Source organism: Hoplias malabaricus, chromosome 5, assembly GCF_029633855.1.
Source record: "Hoplias malabaricus isolate fHopMal1 chromosome 5, fHopMal1.hap1, whole genome shotgun sequence".
Taxonomy (NCBI): domain Eukaryota; kingdom Metazoa; phylum Chordata; class Actinopteri; order Characiformes; family Erythrinidae; genus Hoplias; species Hoplias malabaricus.
In genome coordinates this window covers 10,640,475-10,664,839 of record NC_089804.1, presented here as the reverse complement: position 1 = coordinate 10,664,839, position 24,365 = coordinate 10,640,475, and the positions used below count along the sequence as shown (strand labels likewise).

The 24,365-nt window shown below is 42.8% G+C and overlaps 1 protein-coding gene across 1 annotated transcript in view; it reads left to right on the top strand.

Moving 5' to 3' along the window:
* The window catches only part of zbtb46 (zinc finger and BTB domain containing 46), an 81,352-nt gene that overhangs the window by 4,638 nt on the left and 52,349 nt on the right, over positions 1–24,365 (top strand). The window contains exons 2-4 of the mRNA XM_066672795.1: positions 889–1,019; positions 20,801–21,022; positions 21,518–22,304. Coding sequence (XP_066528892.1) covers positions 966–1,019; positions 20,801–21,022; positions 21,518–22,304 — 1,063 coding nt within the window. The 5' untranslated portion in view covers positions 889–965. The remainder of the gene's footprint in view (positions 1–888; positions 1,020–20,800; positions 21,023–21,517; positions 22,305–24,365) is intronic.

The following is a 24,365-nucleotide window of genomic DNA, read 5'->3' as shown; positions in this document are numbered from 1 at the left end:
ATAATGTTGCGAAGGCCTGAGAGAAAGAGAGCGCGGGAGAGAGAAGGCAGGGGGTGGCTGAGCTGGTGAACTGGTCTTGTGTGCGTAGTGGGGGGGCTGGTAGGACGGGGGTGCAGGCTGACACGACACACAGCTGAACTCTGCGTGTGTGAGTGGGCGGAGTGTGTGAGCGTATGTGACTGAAGGCTGCTCTCTCCAGGCTGTGGGCAGCACTGTGTGGGTAACAGGTTAGGATGCGTACGCCTGCTACATTGCCGGCTTACAAACCACACACAGCTCAGCTGCGCGTACCTTCCCTCTCGCTTTTCTCTAGATACCAGTGTGTCCCTCCATACAGTTAACTGCTGACCATTACTGTGAATTACAAACCTGTTTGTGAAACACCTGTAGGTTTTTTGCGAATGTTTGGTGTAAGGTGCGCATCATACATTTCACAAATCGATGTAAAGTCAGACTGAAACTCTTTTGTTGAGGTAGTAGAGTAATCTCTGGTTATTCTGATGATTAATAGGAGTTTTAAAATAGAGCCGTGATGTTAACTGTAAATTAGTCTGTCATTTCATTGTAAAGTAAACCAGCAAGTCTTGAGTAAGATTTCTGTAGCAAATAAAGATAATAACTGCATGTGTCTTAAAGGCACAGAACAGCAGATTAGAAGATGGTCAGGTAAAAAAAGTAATATTTAAAGAATTAAGGTTAGATACAATCATAAAACACACTAACCTTTTATCATAACAGTGATATCAATTCAGTTCAATGAGGAGAGAGCAGTAAAATGCAAAAAAAGGCAATAAAAATTAGGCAATTCATCAAGATTATTAATCTTCTACTAAAATACCATTAAAACCCAAGGCTTTTTGAATGCAAACTCTTACTCTTACGTTACAGGACTGTGTACAAAACCGGACTGTGGCTGATTAAGGAGTAATGGAGTAATCCTCAAGTAAAAGGCTTTTTGGTGGGGAATGACCTTTGACATCTCTGGAGTAAAGTTAATCCGTGCTCAGGAATCCAGCGCTGTAAGTTTTCAGTTGAGCAGTACTTTTTAACTTGCTGTTGGTTTGTGTTATTGTGTGTAGCTCAATAACACCCCTCCCCCAAGGAAACAATCATCAAAATGCTTCTTGTTAACAGGGATGCATACAGGTGCTTGTAATTCCCTGGAGGTGTTGGAGGGGTCAGGGTGTGTGTATGTATGTGTATCTATAGAGTGACAGCTGCGCACCTTAGCCACTTGCCCCCCCCCCCACACGCACACACACACAGGGATTAGTGGCTCGGTGTGTGGGTTAAAACGGAGGCAGCTTTCCCCTGCCCTACCTCGTACAGACCTGTGTCCTCAGGTGCCTCCTGAATATTTCAGTGGGGGCTCTATGGAAGGCCCTGGGGACAACAGGAGTGGAAAAAAAGCCGCTGGAAATGAGATAGTGGACCCAGGGCGGGGGCCTGTGCCCTTAGCTCACGCTAACAGCCTGAAAAAGAGGATGTGGTCTCTGAAAGGTTTTTTTTTCTTCTTCTTCTTCTTCTTCTTCTTCTTCTTCTTCTTTCTCCCTCTCAATTCTTTTTTTTCCCCTCTCATGTTCTTTCTTGTTCTGTGCACTATGCATGCCTACTTTTTATTAATCTCTCTCTCTCTCTCTCACTCTCTCTCACTCTCTCTCTCTCTCTGAGAGTCTGACTGTGCTGAGTTGGATTGAGATTTGAGACGAGGATTGGCTTGGTGAGGCTTAAATTGCTTCAGCGATTCGACCGCCTTACTTCTCTGCCCATATTTCTTTTAGTGCACCCTCAAAAATAAAGGTGCCAGATTGAGTCTTTTGGAGCCATGCCATGATGGAATCACTCCCGAAAGAACCTTTCTGTTGGATGGTTCTTTAAAGAACTGTTTGTGCGAATTATGTTTGTGCCTAGTTAAAGTTTAAACAACCTCCAGGGTAACGTAAAAATCTCTACACCTAGGCTCAGCCATGGTTTTGCAGCCCCCAAGACAGGACAGCTGACCCCTTTTCTCGTGCTGGATCATTATTGGTCTTCACAGGATGTTTATACATGGGCAGCCATGCTAAACCTTTGCCAGGTTAAGCCATGGGCCTGCAGGTCTACATCCTCCTCAGCCATCTTAGACATGGTGATTAGTGGTGTGTAGTGAACACGTTCCACCCGTCCCTGATGGGCAAGATTAAAGTTTCTCAAACATAGATTAACAATTTATATGTATGCTAACATAGTAATCAATTGGTTGTAATGATTCCATTGTGTTGAACATGCTGGCTGTTGGAGCTGGACTTCTTATTAGAACCAGATAACTAAGTGACTGTTTGCAGTTGGAAGTACACAGAGCCTCTGCTTCAAACATGGCTCTCATCTGGAGAAGAAGCCAGTCCAGTCGTCTGTTGACCTCTCACTTCTTTTCTTCTTTTCTAAAGAGGTTAGCAGGTCCAAGAGAGAGAGTGGACACGGTGCTAGCATTCACATTTGGAAACGAAAGATATTTCCATATCAAAGTGGCTAGGTAAAGCATTATAGGACAATTTTCCATTTCTCTCTCTCTCTCTCTCTCCATTTCACTTTGTCTCACACTCACTGGCGCACTATTTATTTTTCAGTGGACAGTTTAGTCTGTCTCTATACTTTTCATCCAGTCGTTCTTGCCAAGAACTGACCATAAAGGGTGGGTGGAGACACTCGTGATGCTAACACATTTTACCCTACAATACCACAAAATCCTCTTTTTTCGTCTCCATATGAATTTCAGAGGTTGAAGAAGCGCTTTCTAGCCAAGAGGGTCAGGGTTTTCTTTTTATTCAATGTGATTGTGTAGTCACACTTGAATCTTCCTGATTCTCTCAGAAGAAAACCATATTCATCGCCTTTTCATGGGGCCAAAAGTCTTCAGTATTGCTTTTGTTTTAAATTCTTCTATATTTCTTCAGCTTTTAATTCATCTGTATTTCCTGTTTGGTCTCATCTTTGTAATAATCTGATGCCTGAAGCCTGCCAGCTTCCCTGATTTGATTAATAGAAGGAAAAAACATTGTAAAAATTAGCATCAATGTCAATACCCCCGTGTGGTGGTGTGTTATCTATTTGCGTAAGGAATTTATTTGATTGACTGTGTATGACCACACCCCTTCTCAGTAGTGCGAACATCCCTCGCCCAACAACGGTGTAATCTGAGAACTTTGACGTCAAGGTTACGTACCAGCCATCACCCCCTGTTCCCTGCGTGCTATCTTGCAGTCGTATTACGATTGGCTCAGTGATTATCAGACAGGAAAACCAGACCTGCTTGTATCGTTCTTGTAAGAAACTGTCTGATCTTGTAAATGGTAACTTATGGGAAAAGTAGGAATCATTCTTATGTTTAATGTACATTAATGTAGCAAAAATGGACTGTTTCTAGAGGTATATTCACACAATGGAAAGGAGTCAGATGTGATTTTGAGACTCAGCTTTCAGTGACCCTCATGGGCGCAGCTTATCCTTTCCCAATGACATCAGAACAGATCAGTTCCAACCTGTGATTATTTGAGACAGAACCTTAATGGTTGCTATCCACTCTCAAAATGTGCACTTATTAATTTTCCAATTAGCTGCATATTAATTGTGTTCTCATCTGGCTCTTTAAAAACTGAGCTCAAACAGTCTAGAAAATGTCCGCCCATTTTATTAAAGAAGATCATCTTTAAGGGGAATATTTGCTTTCAAGTGGCATGTTGGTACCACAGGTAGTGGGTTCTGGGGTTGTGGGTTCAAACCCACCTCATGTGTTCTCCCTGTGTATGGGTGGGTTTCCTCCCACGGTCCAAGAACAACATGTTGGTAGGTGGTTTGGCGCCCTAAACAAGGCAAAAGCAGTCACAGAAAATGAAAGTTGAACTTTGCTTACATATTCCCAAACTTAAACTGTGTAATTAACATTAGAATAAAATGTAAAACTGCCCTGAGGTCACCATACTTGGGCATCTTTGTCCACCATCAGTCCCACAGCTTGTGGGGCGGTGTTAGCCGTGGTTAGCATAATGGATGGTGCTAGCCTTTTGTTTTTCTAAATGCTTTGTATGATGTTCTGATCTGCATTAGCCCATTATCAAGGGTTTGAAATCCAGAGGGGAGTTCAGCGGCGAGTGCTAAAGTGCTGTTAACAAGGCCTGTTTAACATTCAGCTCTTCCCCCTCAACATAGTACAATTACTCTGCTGCTGCAGCTATTAGCATGTGGAGTTTGCCCGCGTGCTTCTAATTGAGCCGATTTAACGTATGCCAGATCAACTTGTTTTCATTAATTAGTTCTGTCTTAAAAGTGCCATCAGGACATGAAATATTCATCAGAGTGAAGAGTTGCATTTGCAGAGAGTGTGTGGTTGGTGGACGAGTAGCTCAGCACCTGATCAAATTGATTGTGGTGACGGAAAAAAAAGTTGCTTGAAATGAAAGCTCTTGGTCTAAGTTGTATAATTATTCTGTGTTAAACAAAATGTGATTGTAAACACTTCAATTAAGGAAGATTAATCAGAGCAATTATTTGAGTGAGATGAATCAGAATACTTTGCAGTACACTAGCCATTGTAAATAAGTTTATTTAACACCGCTTGTCAACGGCGGCCCATGGTGGCAACCCAAAAGCATCCACCTCTCTATCCCCTTCGCCCCCAAGCCCTTGCTCCACTATCCCACCAAGGGGGTGGGGGGGGGGGTTCTGAAAGTGGGACAGGCTCCCCCTGTGGCGTCCTAGCTCCCTTTCTCATTTCTACTCAGACAAAAAAAGAGCAGCAATCCCTCTCCGGCTCTAGATTTCACAAGCTGTTCCCATTGAGGGAACACTTCTGGTGCTGGGTGAACAGGCCAGAAAGCCACACAGGAAAGTTTCCTTACATGTAGTCCAGGGGTACAGGTTAATGGAGGCGTTTTCAGGTTTAGATATAGAGAACGATTAAATAAAATAAAACTGATATTCACAAAATGTTAAAAGATACAGAGACAATGTAACTTCTACCAACCTCGTACGACCTGGGGGTATTCCACAGAGCAGGGTTTTTCAGTTAACCAGAAAACGTAAACGAACGGCTAAGAATTACATAAAAAGAATGTCCCTCAGCTATTTTCTTGTTGGACAGGCTTAACTTTTCGGAGTATATCATCTGGTTAAGGGAGAAATACTGCGTTGTGGGACACCAGCTGAACAAATAGTACTTAACCATTTGATAATTTTTGAGAAGGGGAAAAAAAATCTTCATTTTCCGTCTTTAAGCTGCAGGTGTTTAAGGCCATGTGAGAAACTGAGAAAAGGAAATAGGCAAAAAAGAAGAAAATTTGCAGATTCAACAAAGAAGTGTCTGTCTGGTGTTCAGAACAATGAATAACGTGCAGGGAAGGGCTGTTTTGACTGGAAATGAAATAAATGAAATTTATTTTGGAAGTCAAAACATGCTAGATCAGGTTGGTAAGATGTTGTTTAGCAGGACTCTGTGCACCAACAACTGTGGTATATTTGCAAGATATAGTGGCATAGATGTTGATCAATGGCGTCTAGCACTTGTATAGAAAAACCCTCTTTTCCGTTCGTGCAGTGAGGTATACTCTGCTCATGTGGAGTGTGTGGGTTAAGATATTAACTGAAGGCCGGAATAGTGCAGGAGGAGGAGGGGGCTCATGAAACCCAGCGGCAGTCACATCCTCTTTCTGTGGTTCAAGTTCCTCCACACATGTGTGTTCTCAGAGTAAAAAAAAGAAGAAGAAGAAGAAGAAAAAAAGATGCCTCTCAGTCTTTCTGTCACTTAGTTTATCAGTCACTTTCTTGTCACTTTCTTTTGCTCTCTCCTTCATCAGCTCTTTCATTCTTTCTCACTCACTTTCACTTTATTTGTCTTTCTTACTACTAACCCCCTCTCTCTCTCCCTCTCTCTCTCTCGCTTGTTCACTCACTCGCGCTCTCATTTCCACTTAAGAAGCTCATCAGTGAAAGTGTTGGCTGGACACTCGATACTGCCACTTCACAGTGTGGGAATGTGTGACTTTCTTTAAAATTAGGCTTCTGAAGTGGGCGTGTTGACGACACTAGCCCCTTTTTTTTCTCTTTTTGTTCGCTTTGTTTTTGTTTTTTCATTTGTTTTTGTCATTTTTCTGCTAGACAGCTGCAACTTTATTGTTCATAGCTGAACCGCGCACCGTAAGGCACATAGAGCAGAAAGAGAGGAATAAAGAAAGACAGTGTTGCTCTGAGAGGTGTCTGGTGGTAGGGGTGTCTCGCAGCCAGACTCACGCTATCAATCATGGTAGCTATGGCAACGCAAGACTGTGTTTAAACATTGGCCAGTATTAGGGTATTTTTGATTAAATATGACGGCGAGAACAACTGTGGTCAGTTCTTCATTACATTCTCACATTAACAGAGCAGAGGTTAATATGTAATTTTTTGGAGTTTAAAGGAAAGTCCTTTACATCCTTAAGCCCAGCACAAGACCTTGGGATTTAAAAACAGCAGCTTTCATTGATCGATCTCTGTGGTGATGGTATAAAAACCCTCTTCGTGCATTTACTGTATTTCTCTCTCTCTCTCTCTCTCTCTCTCTCTCTCTCTCTCTCGTCTCAAGTCAGACTTGTCCGCTCTGTCAGATCCTGCTTAACATCGGGTGTGCAGAAGGAGCCGAAGAGAATAATGATGCAACATAATGTAATGCAAAATTTGTAGACCAAAAATTTCTTAGATACATGTATAACCAGCATTTCTAGTAACCAAATCTGATGTGATTAATGAAAATTGGTATTCACTGTTGGCTATTGAAACAGAATATTCTGTACCTCCGTGACCAGTGTCTCTCTAGTGCTTCAATGCTGATAACTGGATGCTGAGCCACATTCCAGAGAGGTGTTAATTAAGCTTTTAGATGTACACACATTGATTTTGGAACAGAAACGTGACCCTGCCGTGCAGCCTGTTGTGTTACTGAATAAAAGTGTTGGAGCTGTTGTACAGTCTCTGAAATTCAACGCAGACGTTGCTTCCTGTAACTTGGATCATAACACATTTTGAAACTTCTTGAAATGGTGCTTTTCCACTGCATGGGTCCGGCTCTGCACGACTCGGCTCGGCACACTTAAAGCTTGTCGCTGTTCCACTGGCAGGGCTCTCCCGCAAAATGGAGCCCAGTCTCTTACAGGAATCGCTGTCTTTGGAAACCACAACAACAGCGGTGGTAAAGTTAGGTGCTGTTTACTCATCGTGTATTCACGTGTTGTTTTAGTTTTTTGGACTGGACACGGCTCCGTGCCCCAGTTCTCACAGCTCAGTTTTACTTGTTGCACGTTACGCTTACACTGGAATTTTTTGTCCGCCATCAGCTCAAGAGCAAATCACCTTTTCAAAACACCTTGAGGTAAAGCTACCGGCTGCTGTTGTGAATCCGATAAAAATAAATGTGAAACCTGTGGTAACTTAAGGCATTTTACAAACGGCAGTTTGTGTTGGATTTGAATGGGCTCTGCATTTGATAGTGTTAGGCATGTCTAGGAGTGACCAGACGTCCTCTTTTACCCGGACATGTCCTCTTTTTTTACACTTAAAAAAATGTCCGGGTGGAATTTCACAAACGTCCGGGATTTTGTTTTTCTAGAGCTTACATAGAACTTCGAGAAGTGTTTCATTCACAAACTAGTCCCGCCCTCCCCTACTCCGATTGGTTCGCTTGAGTGAGAAGGAGGCGTGGTGAAGTAGCCTACAATCTTGGATTGGACGGTCTCAGTGTAGCGCTACCGTTATTGGTCGATAACCTTCTCTGTAAACATTTAATTGGTCAGTCTGCACGCCCACTCCTCCCCGGGAAACATATCCTCTTTTTCACCATCTCAGATCTGGTCACCCTAGGCATGATGTCTCTCTGGCCAATCAGCGTTCTGTACGGTTTACCCATCACCGTTTAGTACCTACTTGGCACTGTTGGAATCCCAAGAGAGCTGGGACTGAAAGCCTACCCAGTTCCAGGGACCAGGTACCGGTGGAAAAGTGAAAGAGCCAGAGATCCATTTGGTTCCTTTTGATTCCTTTGTATTGTATGTCTTTTTATTATTCGTATGCGTACCCATATGTGGAAAATCTACACAGATCCAGCATACCCAGCCTCATTCCTGGTTATTTACCACCCTGCAGCCTTAAACACCCCTGGCTCTAATATTCAGATGATGCTGAAGGCTGAACTGGATCCTGTGTTTCAGATGAGAGATGAGAACTGGCCACGAATGGCATGGTTTTTTGATATATTTTAGTTCCCGTAAGTAGCTACTGTATTTGCAGATTTTAACAATTAAAATGAATAGTTAAAAATATATATATATATATATGAAAATGACTTGCACTACACTATTTTTATGTTTTATTTTATTTGTCCAAAATGTTAAATTCAGCATATAAACAGTAACTGTGTGTTAAATTAGCCCCGGGGTGATTTAACCCGAGACACTGGACTTTAACATACCACTGCATAGACTACAGCATGTGGATTTATCATGAATCTGAAGAATTGAGAGAGAGAGAGCAGTAACTATTTACTTCTGAAGCATTTTATCCCTCCTCTTCAGATTTTCATTGCCGATCGTGAGGATCATGACATCCAAACACAAACTGAGTTTCTCTCTTTCTCTCTTTTGCTCTGGGAGCTAGTCGGAGGTTATCCTCAGTGGATGAGAGAGATGTCAATGTTGAGGTGACAGCAGTCACGCTACAGACACCCCCTCCATTCTGTCCACCCATGCATTTCTCTCTCTCTCTCTCTCTCTCTCTCTCTCTCTCTGACTCATTGACAGGAGCCAGTGTTCCTGATTATTACAATTAGTTTACTGACAGACGCTTCATGCCAGGACATGTTGGCGCAGCCATGTGTGTGTGTGTGTTTGTCTGTTTATGTGTGTGTGCGGTTGATCGGAAGCTGTTAAAGGTACGATGAACCTCACTTTGAAGAAGGCTCTGTGGCAGTTGTAGGGAGGTGATGGATTGGTGGAGAGACGCTCGGTAGAAGAACTAAAAATGAATTTCCTGAATGTTAGGTGCTGCTACATCATGCTGTAGTTTGCCCATTACGGTCTATTTCTTAGGGCTGCTTTCACCTTCACATGCAGAGGACATTTCGCAGAGTTGGAGGGGTCCATCACCATCATTCAAGCTAATTTCTGTCTGGGGATATAATATTGCAACATGTCGTGCCTGGCTTTTAAACATTTGGGACTAACATACATTACATATCCATCAGGTTGTGGACTCCTATTAAAATAGCAGAATTCAGCCAGGTTATGGTGCATTCATTGTGTACACAGATGTATAATTTTACACACACACAGCTCATATAATCTCCACAGACTCTGGTGCAGCCGTGTGAGTTTAAGGTGATCATTTCAGGACTAGACGGGTATAAAGCCCCCCGCAGCATTGGGATTTGAAGGAGTGGAACTGTGTTCTTTGTGGAGTGTGAACCCAAACTCATCAAACAGTGATATGTGACATCGCTAATGCAGGACGCCATCATATTCTGACAGAAATGTTCCAACATCCATTACAAAGGAGATCCTAGGAGAGCAGGAGCAGAGGTAAACTTCCTGTTGATACCTTTAATTTCAGAAGAGGAGCAGGGGTCATTAAACTTTTGGCCGTATAGGATATTAGCTTGTGTCTAGAGATAAAAGGTTAATGCGGGTTATTAAAAAAACATATTGTAATAATCCCACCTTGCGATACCAGTCCATGTTTAAAGCTGAATGAAAAACCTGACTGGTGTGATAGGGAAAAGGCAGAGCATAACCAGTTTGTGTTAGTGGATTCTCGCCGGTGGTGGCAAACCTTCCTGTCTTTGTAATGTCTTCCCAGAGCAGAGTGTGTGTATTTTGTGTGTATGTGTGTGTGTGTGCACGCTTGCAGGAACGCTGTGCCTCTGTTCACCGCCAGAACGTCGGTTTGTTGTGACACCTCTCGGGGCGCGAGCTCCAGGAAGGTGTTAAAGATGATTCGTTGATTCGTGAGTAGCGGCAGCCGAGCTGTAGGGAGTCATTGCCGCACCATTTGGTGCTCTTGAAACGATGACTGTGTGTGTGTGTGTGTGTGTAAACTCACAGGGAAAAAAAGGAGTGGGAGGGAGAAAGAAAGAGAGGAGGAGGAGGAGGAAGAGGTGGAGATCGTGTTGGAATTTGACTCCTACTCAGTAGCGCGGCCTGACGATCCAAAATCATCAACCTCTCCCCCGTCTCTCATGAGAATTTCCTCACGCTTCCCAGATTGAGCTACTTAACTCACGCTCTCCAACTCCTCTTTATCCAGTATCACACCACACTCAGCACACTGCGTCGCACTGAGGGCGAACAAACAGAAAGCCACCAAACCACATGTCACTAAATTAACCCTGTCAGACCTACATTTAGGCCTGTCTGCTTTGCATGCCTTTATGTTTCACTTGATCGTGCTGTCACTCTTTTTACAGCAAGGTCAGGGATTGCGCTCCAGATACCTGCCAGATATTAAGATGATATGCTGCATCCCCCACACACACCAGGACATTATTCATAAATGAAAAAAAAAGTGTACCAATTCAAATACTCCTTATACTGAATGAATTTAGCTGCTTTAAGGGGCCCTCATTGTGGACGCTCATGTTCAATTTCGTACACAAATCTTGCTTAACCTCTGCAGAAAAGCGTGAAATGTAATGGGACAACCTGAAACACCTGCACATGAGTTTAGCCAGGGGCTAGCAATAAGGGTATTAATCCACCAGCACTGGGCTGTAGCACAGTATGACTACATCCTCTTATGTGATATAACTCTATACAGTACATTTGAATATGTGCTTTTTTGATCATTAACACATCGTTTAACATCAGTACCGAACCTCACTAACCCTCTCATTCATCAAATCCTCACAGTAATGTTCCATCTCCTATTAAAGCCCCAGTCTGTTACTGCAGCAAAGGGACTGTGGAGTGGGGGGGACTTAAAGTACCTGTCAATTTCGGAAGAAAAATTATATGGTGTTAACCCTCACAGTATGGTGAATGACATTGGGTGAAAAATGATCTGTATAAAAAACAGCACAGGAAATCCACCTGACAGAATAATAAACAGTCTTTTTTTCTATAATGCTGTATTTCAATAACTGCCACAAGTGGCTCACATTCAGAATGAAGCAGGCTAGTCTGGATTTAACAACATTCACACTCAGAGAATTAAGATGCAAACGCACTCTAAGAGACAGGTATTCAAAAAGTTTAAGACATTCTGAGTTTAAGAAGAAACAGGTTGCTATTCTTATGGGTTTGGTCAGTGTTAACAATTCTGATAAACAAGAAAGTAGTGTTTTGGAAGAAGGAGATAAATATAGTGGGGTCAAAAGTTTTGAATAAGCATATACGATAACAAAAACACAACTTACATAAAGTGAATCTTAGCTGTGAGTGCAGTGGAACTCAGGGTTTTCTAAATAAGACACATCTAGCTAGCTAGCCTAGCATGTTGATTTAGCGACTAGAAAGGAGGCGTCCTCAGTACTGATTAGTTAGCTGGGTTCAAAAATACATAAAAAAGAAAATCCCCCTCACATCATAAATATTCAACCAGCCATGACATGTCGGGTGTCTGGAGTTTGCTTCTTAAGTTTTGTGCTGCAGCGAAGTGGCTAATGTAGCTAAACTGCATGCTAACACCAGCACACACTCAAACTTATCTACAGTGCTCCCAAATTTGTGTGGTTTCACTACACTGCATAACATACAGTGTGTAAAAATGGACAGAAACACATCACACACCTTAAAAACAGATGTAGCAGACATCTTGATGCTGGAATTTTGTCTGTAGAATGTGTCGGTTTAAAGACGTGTCACAAGTTTTACGAAGAGGGAAAGTTATGTAAATGGGATGTTTCACTAAGTGTTGCTTTGTCATTTTCCTGTATTTCCCCTGACTTCATCGCTTGAAATGGAAGATGTTTGATGCCCAAGACACCACAGTTCACGGCCCATATCCCATATCTGCACAAATCAACACACACTCTTTCACTTCCTGCACTAGAGTCAGCTGCTTAATCTATTGAAACAATACACTCTGTGTACAGGGATTAGTATAGGAAAGACAGACGATTTCTCTTTATACCTTTTAATCTATATTAAAACTTCTTTCAAGTGTACACGTTGTGAGGAGCAGTTTGAGAACCCCTTGGAATTATCTGGATTTCTGCACAAAAGCTGTTGTGATCTTCAGCTAAGTAATGATAATAAATAAAGACAGGCTTATTGGACAAACAATGCACACAAAACTTCAGAGGGCTATTGGAGACCATCCCTGTTTGTTTTACTGGCAAATTCAAGTCTGTACAGGGAAAGTCTCTATAACGAAAGACAGTGTCAGGTTATCTCCTAAAGCACCCCTCTCCTGCTCCCCCTCTACCTCCCTCCCCCAACATATTCACTCGCTTCATTTTCCTACAGTGGTAATGAGATGTTTCATTATTTGCATTTCACAGCTTTTAATAGCGAGAGAATTTAGGCTAAGCCCCGGGTTGTCAGAGAGGGAGCCTCCACTGGAGACACGACTGGCTTCAGGGGCTCTGAGGCAGCGAATAGCCCAGAAACACACTAGGACAGAGGGATGAAAAAAGAAAAAAGAGGGAGCACACAAGACAGGGGCCAGATACCACAGTGTCAAATAGGGTCCCTACTGGAAAAAAGGGCCTCCATGAGGTATGGTTTTAGGGGGTTAACAAGTTAATTGCTTTCCGTCTGGCTTTAGCGTTTTCCCACTCTCGGTGAGAGAAGACCAGAGAGACTGCGAGAAAATGAAAGGGAAAAAAGTGTATTTAAAAGGTAGGAGAGGGAAAATAGAAAGTCAAGGTGATGTCTTATTGCTTTTGATTCCGTGATCATGCAGAAGAAAGGGAAAGGTTTGGAGTTTGCCGGCAAAATGGAGTGTCCTTGGCAGGCGGCGGTATTGCAGAAAGTTTTTTTTTATTATTATTTTATTATTTTTTTTCTTCAGCTCTGGCGCGTCTGAACGGCAAAAGAGTTTGGTCAGACAGCTTTCCAGAGGGGGGAGACAGGGTGAAGTCTGCACAAAGCCCTTTGAGCTGAGTCGGCGAGCGTGGAGGAGGGTGGGGACGAGGGCCTTTGTGTGGAACGCGTGAGTGAGGGAGGATTGGAAGATGAGGACGCGGCCTGAGGCTCTTAAAGATCATTGATGACTCGGCCTCGTCGCCGAGTTTTTGAGAGCGAGCCGAGGTCAGGGCCTCAACTGTACTGCAACTCCGCAAGAGTTCACAGGCAGCTCGATTAAGCGCGCTGAGACTGGGACCTTCCAGTGTACTCCCTGTATACACACACACACACACACATGCGGAACGGTAGAGGCCACCCAGGTCATGGTCTGACCTGAACATATATTTATATATATATTTAATGTAGGCCCAAGAACTTCCACTAAACCAGCCCTGTGTAAATTCCAGGCCAGCGTGTATATTAGTGTTATGAAGGTATTTAGATTTGCTACAGTGTGTGACTGCTGTGCTGAATAAAACTGACCAGCAAATTAAGGCAAGTCAGAAAGGGCAGCTATGACACAAATAGGGAACCTTGTGTGGACTCATGCATGTGTTCCACCTCTCTAAGTCTTTCAGAGTCTTAAATACACACACCTATACACACCCATGTACAAGCCTCACCTGCCTGACCCCGAGGGTGGATTTTCCTGCCGGACTCACCCTACCTACCCCCCAGAGAGGAACGAGGAAGGTGGGGGGTGCTGAGCGGAGGGCTTAATGCTTTCAAAGCCTTTCAGATCCGCTCTGGTCACACTTTCCGTGGTATGATGTGCCCGGCTCACCTGCACCAGCTGGAATCCAGCCAGGAGAAACAGGCAAGTATAGGGACAGACATGAGACGAGACAGCGCTTTTCATACTGAAAGAGCGTTCCAGTCTTGTTAGTTATCCTGTCAGCTGATTTCCTTCGTCCTAGTGTGTGCCGAGGAAGGTTTTAATCTGATCAGACTCTCCCTCCCCTTCCGCTGCATGTGCAGCCATCAGATAGAGGGTTAACCCTCAGGATAATGACTCCAACACCCAGTAGATTGTCTTTACAGTCACTGTCCTTTACAGCGACTTACCTCCCTTGTGGCTTTCTCTTTCATCCTCGTTCCCAACGTTCAAAGTGTCAGGTTAAAGTTATTTCCTTTTGTTCCAGATAAGGTCGAGCAGCCAAGAGATATTTGAGGTCCGAAGTATATTTCTTTAGTTTGCAGGAGACCTACAAGGCTAAAGCAAGAAAAGATGGACGACAAAAGGCTGTCCTTTTGTACTGGCTTGGTAATCGTAGTTAAGAGTGTCACACTGTCATTCTTTGGAAAGTTTGCCAGTGGAAATAAGAATTGTCTGTAATATTTTAAAAATGCTCACAGGAAAATTTCAATTTAGCTGTTTCAGAAAGTTGATTGTGTGAATGGTTTGATTCTACAATAATGTGGGTTCCTGTTAGCCTTTATAACTCTTAAAAAAAGAATTTCTTAACAATGAATTTGAGAAACATGCAGTAATCTAATCAACAAATGTATTACGCCTCTCAGGAACAGTGTCTTACGTTTCACTAGGGTTCAAGCTGACAGTAGCTTTATATTGTATATTTATATTGCTTTATAAGTTGCTGGACTGAGTATTTGAACACAAAATGGCAGGGTATCATTATCATTTAAAAAATCAGAATAAGGAAATGTACTTTTCATCCTCCGAAGAAATCTAGACGAATGTCTTAAAGCTGATTACGTCACTTGTGGATTATTTCTAATATTTTATATTATCTTCAGGTGCCAGGGTTGAGGGAATGTTGGGACAGAGTGATAATATACATTCTTCCTAACTTATAATTGATGTCTCGTCGAAAAGGACATTTTAAGCCTGTCACAATGAAAAGATTCACACTTTAGATATAAAACATTTAAAGCATTTCTAAAGTATTTTAATGACTGTATTTCAAGGCAAAGTCTAGTTGATTCAAGCAAAAAAAATGTTGTTTAATAAGATCCCAAAGCTTGACACCACTTTAAATGAGTAATTTCGGCTACTTTGAGGTGCACCCATTGCACACAGAGGTGGTATTCACTCTATAGAAAAGCATTGACTAATAAAGTGGGATGCATTGGAGTCACACACATGTCTGTCACGCCCAAAGCCAAAAGTCAGCTAGAGGGGTATAAAGGCTCAGGGCACTGGGCTAACGAGTTCTCTCGTGTACAAATTCTGTGATTTAGTAAAGCTCTTATTAAAGTATAAATTAATTTGTTTGAATAAAAAATAAAGCTTGTTTAATATAAATAGGAGAACTTAAAAATGATTCAAATATATATTTTTAATTATTAATGCATATTTGGAAATGTTCAGTGGAAAATTAAAGGAGAAAACCTCAGACACCAAAAGTCGTGTAGATGATCCAACTTCATTTGATGTTTTGGGGAAAGTTGTGAGTTTGATTTTTTTAAGATTTATTTAAGGCTTGTCTAAGTCCTATTCCCATTAGGGACAAACATGAAAAGAAAAGAAGGGGAAAAAATCTTAGCCTCTTTCCTATGTGTGTGTGTGTGCGTGTGTGTGCTTCTGTGTGCAGGGGGCCCATTGCTGGAGGAGGCCAGTCACTTTAGATTTGAGTAGATGAGGGTGACAGAAACTTAAAGCAGTGATGGCACTCTTTAACACTCCAGCCCCAGAGTGGTGTTGGGAAGAGAGGGCAGCTACTGTCCTCCACCCTGTCCGCACTTCCTCTCTTCTTTTATCCCCCAAACTCATTCACTGCAGTGACACAGAGTGCAGCCCTGTGTCACTGAGCAGGTCTAATCACCTACAGTGGTCAATTCTGGATATTAAACACTACTCTTTCTGGTGTGCTACATGACAGTCATTCATTCATTATCTGTAAGCGCTTATCCAGTTCAGTGTCGCGGTGGATCCAGAGCCTACCTGGAATCATTGGGTGCAAGGCGGGAATACACCCTGGAGGGGGCGCCAGTCCTTCACAGGGCAACACACACTCACACCTACGGACACTTTTTTGAGTCACCAATCCACCCACCAACGTGTGTTTTTGGACTGTGGGAGGAAAGCGGAGGAAACCCACGCGGACACAGGGAGAACACACCACACACAGTGTAAACCCACGTTCAGTTGTGAATTTCCAGCTTGTGTAATGTCCGACATCAGACCCCGAGTACAGTAATGATGGCAGAATGCAATCGGATCCTCACAGCAGCATTCTAACGTAATATTCTCTTTTGAATTTCATCTGAATCGCATAGGTTTGATGTAACATGTCTTTGCCTGAGGTGATGACGGGGACGTTTTTGTAAATTTGGTGAAGAATAAAAACACACTATCGCAGTAAGCAGTGTGATGAATGGACCCATATCAAGGAGTGTGCTCGGTGGTGGAGTCAGCTATCTTTACATGTTGGGGAAACCAAAAGGGCTACCGCAGTGAATGAAAGCATGGAGAGCATGACTGGGACAGGACGGCAAGTTTTATCCAAGCAGGCTTTCAGAGGAGCTCTCCAAGAGTTCACGGAGGTTGTGTGTCTCATCAGTCCATTATAGAGTCCTTCCTTTTCTTTCCTCTCTCCTCCTTTTTTTTTTTTTACTCCACTAACCTTGAGATCCCCCTAGTCCTGCTGAAGCAGAAAATCTGATTAGGCTGCCTACATTGTGTCTCCCTCCATGTTTAGTGGACTGTTTCAGTACGCATGTCCAACAGTTCGCTTCATTTGTATTAGACGTCTTTACTCGTGTGGCTAGTGTTTGCTGTTGCCTGTTTGCCGATGCATTACTCTGTCAGATATTGGGCCGCACCTTCACCTAGCCCAAAGGCAAAACATCTGGGCCACAATTACAACTGATATTTTTTCTTTCCCCAAAATGCTTCATATGTTCAAACATTTGCAGACACTCTTTCTCATTAGTGAACTCAGCTACCTTAAGGCACACCCATTGTAGACACAGACGTCAAATAGGGCCTGCACAGCTTGTATAATCTCCATAGAGAAGCATAAAAGGAAATGGGATGCTCTAAAGCAGCTGCATCTAAGCTTAGGATACCACACTTAATGCCAAGTGCTGCTTAGAAGGGTGTAGAGCCACCCAGATGACTTTTTTACGCTGAAGTCAAAACAGTTTGTCGTTTGTTAAATTCAGTTAAAGAAGATGTGGTAGATGAAGGAATGTGAAGACAACTTCAGAGGTGTGATGCTGCATTGGTTGGTGGCCTTGACTCTGTGAGTTGGCTCGTATGACCCTTCAGCTCAATGAGGTGTGAGACCAGATGAAAAGGACAGTTGGATTTTCACAAAAAGGTGTGTGTGTGTGTGAGAGAGAGTATTCACTTAGATGAAACAAGCCTTAGGTTAAAACGGCGTTATTCTTTCTGTCCTCTCTGTCTTTACTTTCAGGTTAAAAATTGGAACCATGGAAATAAAGTAAATCTAGAATCAGACCAGCGTTACTCTGTTCTCTGGTCAGAAAAGGTCTTAAAATCCCTAAAGGCAATCAAGGTAGGCCCCAAAAACTTAAATCCATTTGGAAGAGGATAAAAAACACACATCAAATGTCGCTCTCACTTCCTTCCTCTCACCATCTTTCAAAGTAAGGTGTGTTTGTGTGAGTGGACACCGGAGACGCGGAGGATTGATTTGATCGTACAAACCGTCAGGTTCAGAGGAACTCGCCCAAACGTGACCTGAAGTGTGCCGGCCTGCAGCAAACGCTGCTGTCAGTGTGGAGGAGAGGAGCTGTCGCACTGAGCTCAACACAACACAAGCTGACAGCCTGAACACTCCAAACAGACACATACACAAACACACCACGCCACAGCACAGCGCACAACTGCTAACAGACCAGACCTGCTGATTTAATCCTAATGCACTGCACTAGAGCTTACAGTGGGAGAAAACTCTGAGCGTGTTTTGTGTTTGATTTCTTCCGTGATATTTTATGCCTCTGAGTCTCTCTGATTGTTTGTTCAGCCCAGTTCTAATAAGAACATAATAATAACAACAGTAATTCCAATAATAGTTATTTTTAATCTAGCATTTGAAAAGAAATATGCTTTAGAGCTAAGAGAATATATGCAAATGTGCAATAAATAAACCACCCCCCTCCCACAAAAATGTCCCGAGCTGGCCCAAAAAACACAGCTAACAGTCTCCATACTTGTTACATACCAACCTGTACAGACCACTTCACCACAGTGAAAAGTCTCAGCCAGCAGTCGCAGTATAATTCAACGGCGATGTTAATCTCTTGGGCTCAAGAAGACCACTTAAAGTCTCATGCCCTGCCGGTCTCTGAATCCCGCCCTTAAATGTGAGGTAATATCTAAGTCTAAGTCTATTTTAAGCCCTATTTGGTAGTCACTAACTAAATTTTAGAACTGTAGAAGCATATATGGATGACTTTTTTTTCAGATGGAGTGGTTTCACAAGCCAAATCTAAAAGGCAAGTTGAAAATGAAGCAAACCTCCAGTCAAACAGCATTGTCCATGTGGTCGCAACCACCTGTGGGATCCATCTTCTCGTTTGCTGCCGGATTTCAGTGTATAGATTTGCACATGTCAGGAAAGCTGTATACTTTCTCAGTGTTTTGGATGCACAGTGTGCTACAGAGAACGGAATGGAGGGCTTAGCCACGGCATCATGTCATTCGGACCAATTAGTTTCATGCAGTGTGAACATACGATTCTGGTGCGTTAGCCCTAAACAACAAATGATTCAAATGTGCAGTGTATGACCAGCTTAATGGGGCATGGACGTTGCAAGTGATAACAATTGAGTGCTGTCGCTCAGGCTGCACTCAACCAGTTGCTGAGGGGTGTTTACACTTGAGTTGCCTGCGAGTGGCAAGTTGACAGTAGCGTGTGCTCATGCAAACTATATATTTAAAGGAACATGTGCCAATATAAACAGGACACATCCGGGACATGATATTTTTATTCACTTTAATATTAAACTCACAAAGACTATGGCCTGCACGAGTTTCATGAAAGCACTTATTTGTTCTTAATAATAATGATTATTATATTCTAATATATAATGTATACTATAGTAAATAATGACTGTAATATTATTGTCATGATATATACGCTTTTTTATTATAAATGATCATTTATAATTATATATATTTTATTTGTTTTGAAGTTCATAAACATACATTTCATTTAGTTGGAAAACTCAACTCCACGGGATTTGAGAACCTCATTTCTGATCAGTTGTCATTACCTCATGTCACAGCTCATTTTCATAAAGTGGAGTAGAGATTAACTGGAAGGCCTGGAAAAACAGTTGTAAATCGTCTACTGGTCGGCACCTACCTGGAAGGACGTCCCTGGCCCTGGTGTATATTCAGTTTCCAGCCCCAAGAAAACTCTGCAAACACTATGTAATAACTGTCAGTCTGTTTCTCAGTTAAACTCTTTGGTCAGCTTCATATAAAAATACAAAACTTTACCACAAACGTTACGCGTCATTGCAAAAAATAAAAATAAATAACCTATGTGAAGCAGCAGAGCTAACCTCTATACAGACCAACAGAGTCGCACGCACACACACACACATCTGTGTGTTTATTCTATGTGTATGTCTTCTATGTGTATGCACATGGAGTGCCTCTCAATTTGGTCTAGACTTTGAACAAACCTGGAATCCAGGAATCCACCCTCTTTTCTTCTACTTCCTTTGACCTTCCTGACTCTGCCTGGTCTCTCTCTCTCTCTCTCTCTCTCTCTCTCTCTCTCTCTCAGTCTGTCTCTGATTATGACTGGAATAGACCTTGTTCAGGTGTTCATTGTTCAACTAATAATGCTTTTGTTTTGGTTTATTAGCTGTGGAATAAAATTACCCTGTGCCCATATAAAGCACTTTACTGCAATCACTGCCTCTGCTCTTCACACGTTTCCCCTTTTCTGTCGTTAAATGCTTGGATTTAATTAGCATTTTGTCAGTTAGTTGAGTGATCAAGTGGAAAATGGGGCTGCTGAACAGCTGATTCATTTTGAGTAGAGAAGGCCGTGGCTGCTGCCCAGCAGACCACCCGCCTCCAGCGTCCAGCACCGGCCAAAGCATGTCGCTCGCCTCGGCACTGCATTCCCCATGACATTTCATGTTTAAGCTGGTCCTGACACAAACCATGGGCCTCAATTAAATTCAACTTTAGGAGAAAAACACTCAGTTAAATGTACGCTGATGGTGTATATAGCAAAACCGTGCTAGTAAAATATGCAGTACGTTTAAACATGTTTAATGTAGATGATTCTAAGGCTGGATTTGATGGCCGTCCATAAGTTTATCAGCTGTACACTTGCATTTCAATTTTTGGTATCCCTTGTCAAAATTACACAATGTAGATTAACAATTTAACTTTTTATTTAAATGTATTTAAACGAGCATTTTGGACATTAATAAAAATATATTATAATTTTAAACTCTTTACAAAAATCATTAGTCATTATTAATTTAGTTAATTGTAGCCATTTTAGACATGTCTATAGCTCGGATATGATCTCTTTTAGGGGGCTGTCTATTGACTGTAAACCTAAAACACGTGTAAGTGTAGCCTACAGACAGTATGAAGCCTGAATAAACCGAGGCAATGGAAAGAGAAAACTAGACTCTTTCTTCTGAAATAATGTGAAACACCAAAGTCAGTTTCATGTTTCTAGGACAAGGATCAAATCCTCAGATAACTCTGTTTTGAGAATCTTTCATTTTGAAAGGACCAGTATTGACCAGTGTGTGTACCTCTCCCCGACCAGACTCTGTCCAGAAGAGGCAGCCACCCAGTAAATCCAATGAATAACCGGAAGGAAGACATGGAGATCACGTCGCACTACCGGCAGCTCCTGCGTGAGCTGAACGAGCAGCGGCAGCACGGCATCCTGTGCGACGTGTGTGTCATTGTAGAGGGAAAAATCTTCAAGGCCCACAAGAATGTGCTTCTGGGCAGCAGCCGCTACTTCAAGACCCTCTACTGCCAGGTAGGGGTGGGCATTATGAGGATAAAGACATGTCGTTCTTGTCCTAATACGTATCTAGTATTGTCAGTACTGGAACACTGGTTCATACAAGCAGCATGTACACAGCATCAACCTGGTGTAGAGTAGTGTGTAAGTAATATTTGATGATTTGTTTAGCCCAGTGGTGGGAGATTTTATTATTTGGCCAACACTTGACATTGAGGATAATGATCTTAAGCTCATGTGCTGCAGCCACAGAGGCAGCTGCCCCTTCAGGGAGCATGTTTATGAAATTCATAAATATTCAGCACCCATATACCTGGTAGACGTTCTCCACCAAAGACAACATATGAGAGGCCCTCCAAAGTGTCTGAGACGTGTACCAACACTACACTTTTCTACCACTTTAAACAATACTATAATGGTCTGGTATTGAAAACTGAACTTTTTTTTTTCTCAGTTATGTAAGTACTTATCATGACATATTTCTGGCCTTTGTCCCACCATTCCTGCTAGGTAAAAAAGGGCACAGAGCAGCAGGCCACTATCACGCACCTGGACATTGTGACAGCGCAGGGCTTCAAGACCATCCTGGACTTCATGTACTCAGCCCACCTGGCACTCACCAGCAAGAACGTCATCGAGGTGATGTCTGCCGCCAGCTACCTGCAGATGACTGACATTGTACAGGCGTGTCACGGCTTCATCAAGGCTGCGCTGGACATCAGTATCCGCTCCGAGCTGGCTGACGAGCTGGCCGACATGGAGATGGGCGTGGTGGGCTCGGTGGGGGCAGGAATGGGGCCAGGGGGAGCAGGAGGTGTGGCCTCTGAAGCGCTGGCCTCTATGATCTCAGCCCGCAGCTCCTCGCCGTGGCTGAATCGTCGCACTAGTCCGGCTAATTCATCAGGGGACTCTGCCATTGCTAGTTGCCATGGTGAAGGTGGCAGCACCTATGGCAAAGAGGACCAGGAGCCTAAAAGCCACGAGAGCCAGGAGGACGTCTGTTCACAGGCACTGTGGCCCGCAGACTACCGCTCTGTCCAGGTCAAAGAAGAGCAGGTGTCGCCGTCCAACGTGCGGGACGGGGCCGGCCGAGGGGCACAAGGGACACCCGGAGAGCAGGGCAATGGTGGGGAAGGGGGCTGGCAGGCACCAGGCTCAGGCCGCAGGAAGAACCGCAAGAACAAGGACACGGTCAGGCACATCACGCAGCAGAACGAGGGAGACAGCCGTGGAGGATCACCACTGCCGTCCATGCTCTCCACATCCAACTGGAACAACTACAGCCAGGACATTCCAGGTAAGACCCTGAAGTAAGACGTTGTAGAGGTGCTAAACCATTCTTTGTTTTTAGTTACAAAATTACAAAAGTGGTTAGTTTAATTATATCCTTTGTGCAGTGACCTGACAGCATTGAGAACTGGCATCCCAGCATGCCCTTTTCCACTAAAATAAATTGGTTCAGGAACCAGAAAAGTTTTTTTCCAGCTGGAACCATAGAAGAGTGAACTGTGACAAAATTCATGGGTGTGTCCAGCTAAAGAAGCTCTAGAAAGAGCTCAGAGCCTCAAATAAAGGGAAGTGGAGCTGCAAGGGTTAATTAGTTACATAAATAAGTTAATGGAAATTAAACAGAAAAGCGCTCTGTTTGAGTGTTTTGGGGTTGTTATTAGCTCGACACAAGTTTTTTTTTTAAATCTGCTGTTCACAGGCTCAGCGAGACAGCATGTGTATCAAATATCGCTATGATCTGACCCCACTGTAAATGATGACAGTGGATGATTCACGACAATGTCTTGACTCTGTCCGTTTATCTCTGACTTGGGCGGTGAATTCAGCCTCAGCAAGAGTGCATCTGAGCCCCTGCAACTCTCACAGCTCATAGTGTAACCTTGGTTCCCATCAAAACTGGTGGAAACGTGGGTAGTTCATTAGAAAGCAGCAAGCTTCTAAGAATCAAGAACGAAACTATTTCAACAACAAGTTCTTTTGGTGGAAAAGGGCTAACTTAACTTCGAAGAACCAAACCTGAAAAACAAATTTAAATAACATTCTTTTGTCTAAATTTCAATTAAAACTGGTCTCTAAAAAGTCTTTAAATTGTATATTTTCTGTATGAGGTTCAGCCCGACTTTGTGAAGGAGGAGTTACTGCCTGTTTGAGCAGTTGCTGTGGCTTTGTGTCTTTTTTAAAGCTTTGAAATAGTTTAAATCTCTTGAGATGTAAAGATTTCCACTTTGACTCATTACCTGTCATTTTCAGTTAAAATGGGAAGCATGATGGGAAACTGTTGTTAGCAAATCTTCAAAAAAAAATGATGTGGCAAATAGAAGTAGATTATGGCTATGACACTTACTTAGTAACAACTTGAATGATTTATTCCTAGATTTACAGTTGGTTTAACTGGATTTATCTCACACACAGTATTCTTCTTAAATACATAATGTACTGTAAAATTGCGTATTAGGATCACACTGACTCGTGTGCTACAGCTTTGTAACAGTAGCTATGACAGTATATATTTATGGGGTACGTAATGTGCACAGAAAAGCTAATTCTAGGGTTTACCTTCTGGACCTAGCCCTGCATGCTTGACTATATCTGATGCATTATGAATGTTTGTACAGCTCTAAACTATGCGTACTAGTCTCATTCGCTTGGTTTAGTTCAGATATGAATATGCCTAGTCGAGTTGGTTACACTGTTATCGAAGCTGGGGAAATGATTTACACTGGAACATCTTTCTTAATCATTGTGACGGCTGGGTGTATGTAGTCTTTATTTCATTTGTTTAATTTCATTTGGTACAATTCAAACCTTTTTACAGAATTAGTTCAGCTACAGATCCTTTTTTGTGTGAGTGTGAAATATTGGACAATTACAGCTTCTTATAGATTGAGGTGGGGAGTTTGGGGTTGAAAACTCATCTCCTCATTAATATCAGACACACACATGGGACACAAGACAGCCTCATCAACCTAAAAAACAAAAACGTGCTGTCGTCTTCAGGAATGAGAACGCGCTGGTGGGGGTCGTTAAGGGGGGGCGGGGAGGGGGGGAGCAGGCCCTACCTGTGTGAGCAGCATTTAGCTACTGCTGCTGATAGGTATGTAGATCATTAAAAGTGAGGCAACTGTAATCTCTGGTGTATTTGAGCAGGCTGTGAAATGGGCACACATACTCTTTAAGAAAACAGGATAATTGAATTGACCTTGGTGGCAGAGTGAGGATTAAGGTGTGTTGCGTATGAGTGTGTGCATGCGGCTTGTGTGTGTATGTGTGTGTGTTTACGTGTGTTTGTTGGCTCCGCCCCACGGGGGCTTTAGGGAAGGTCTTGTGAAGTGTGAGGAAAGAGGGAGGG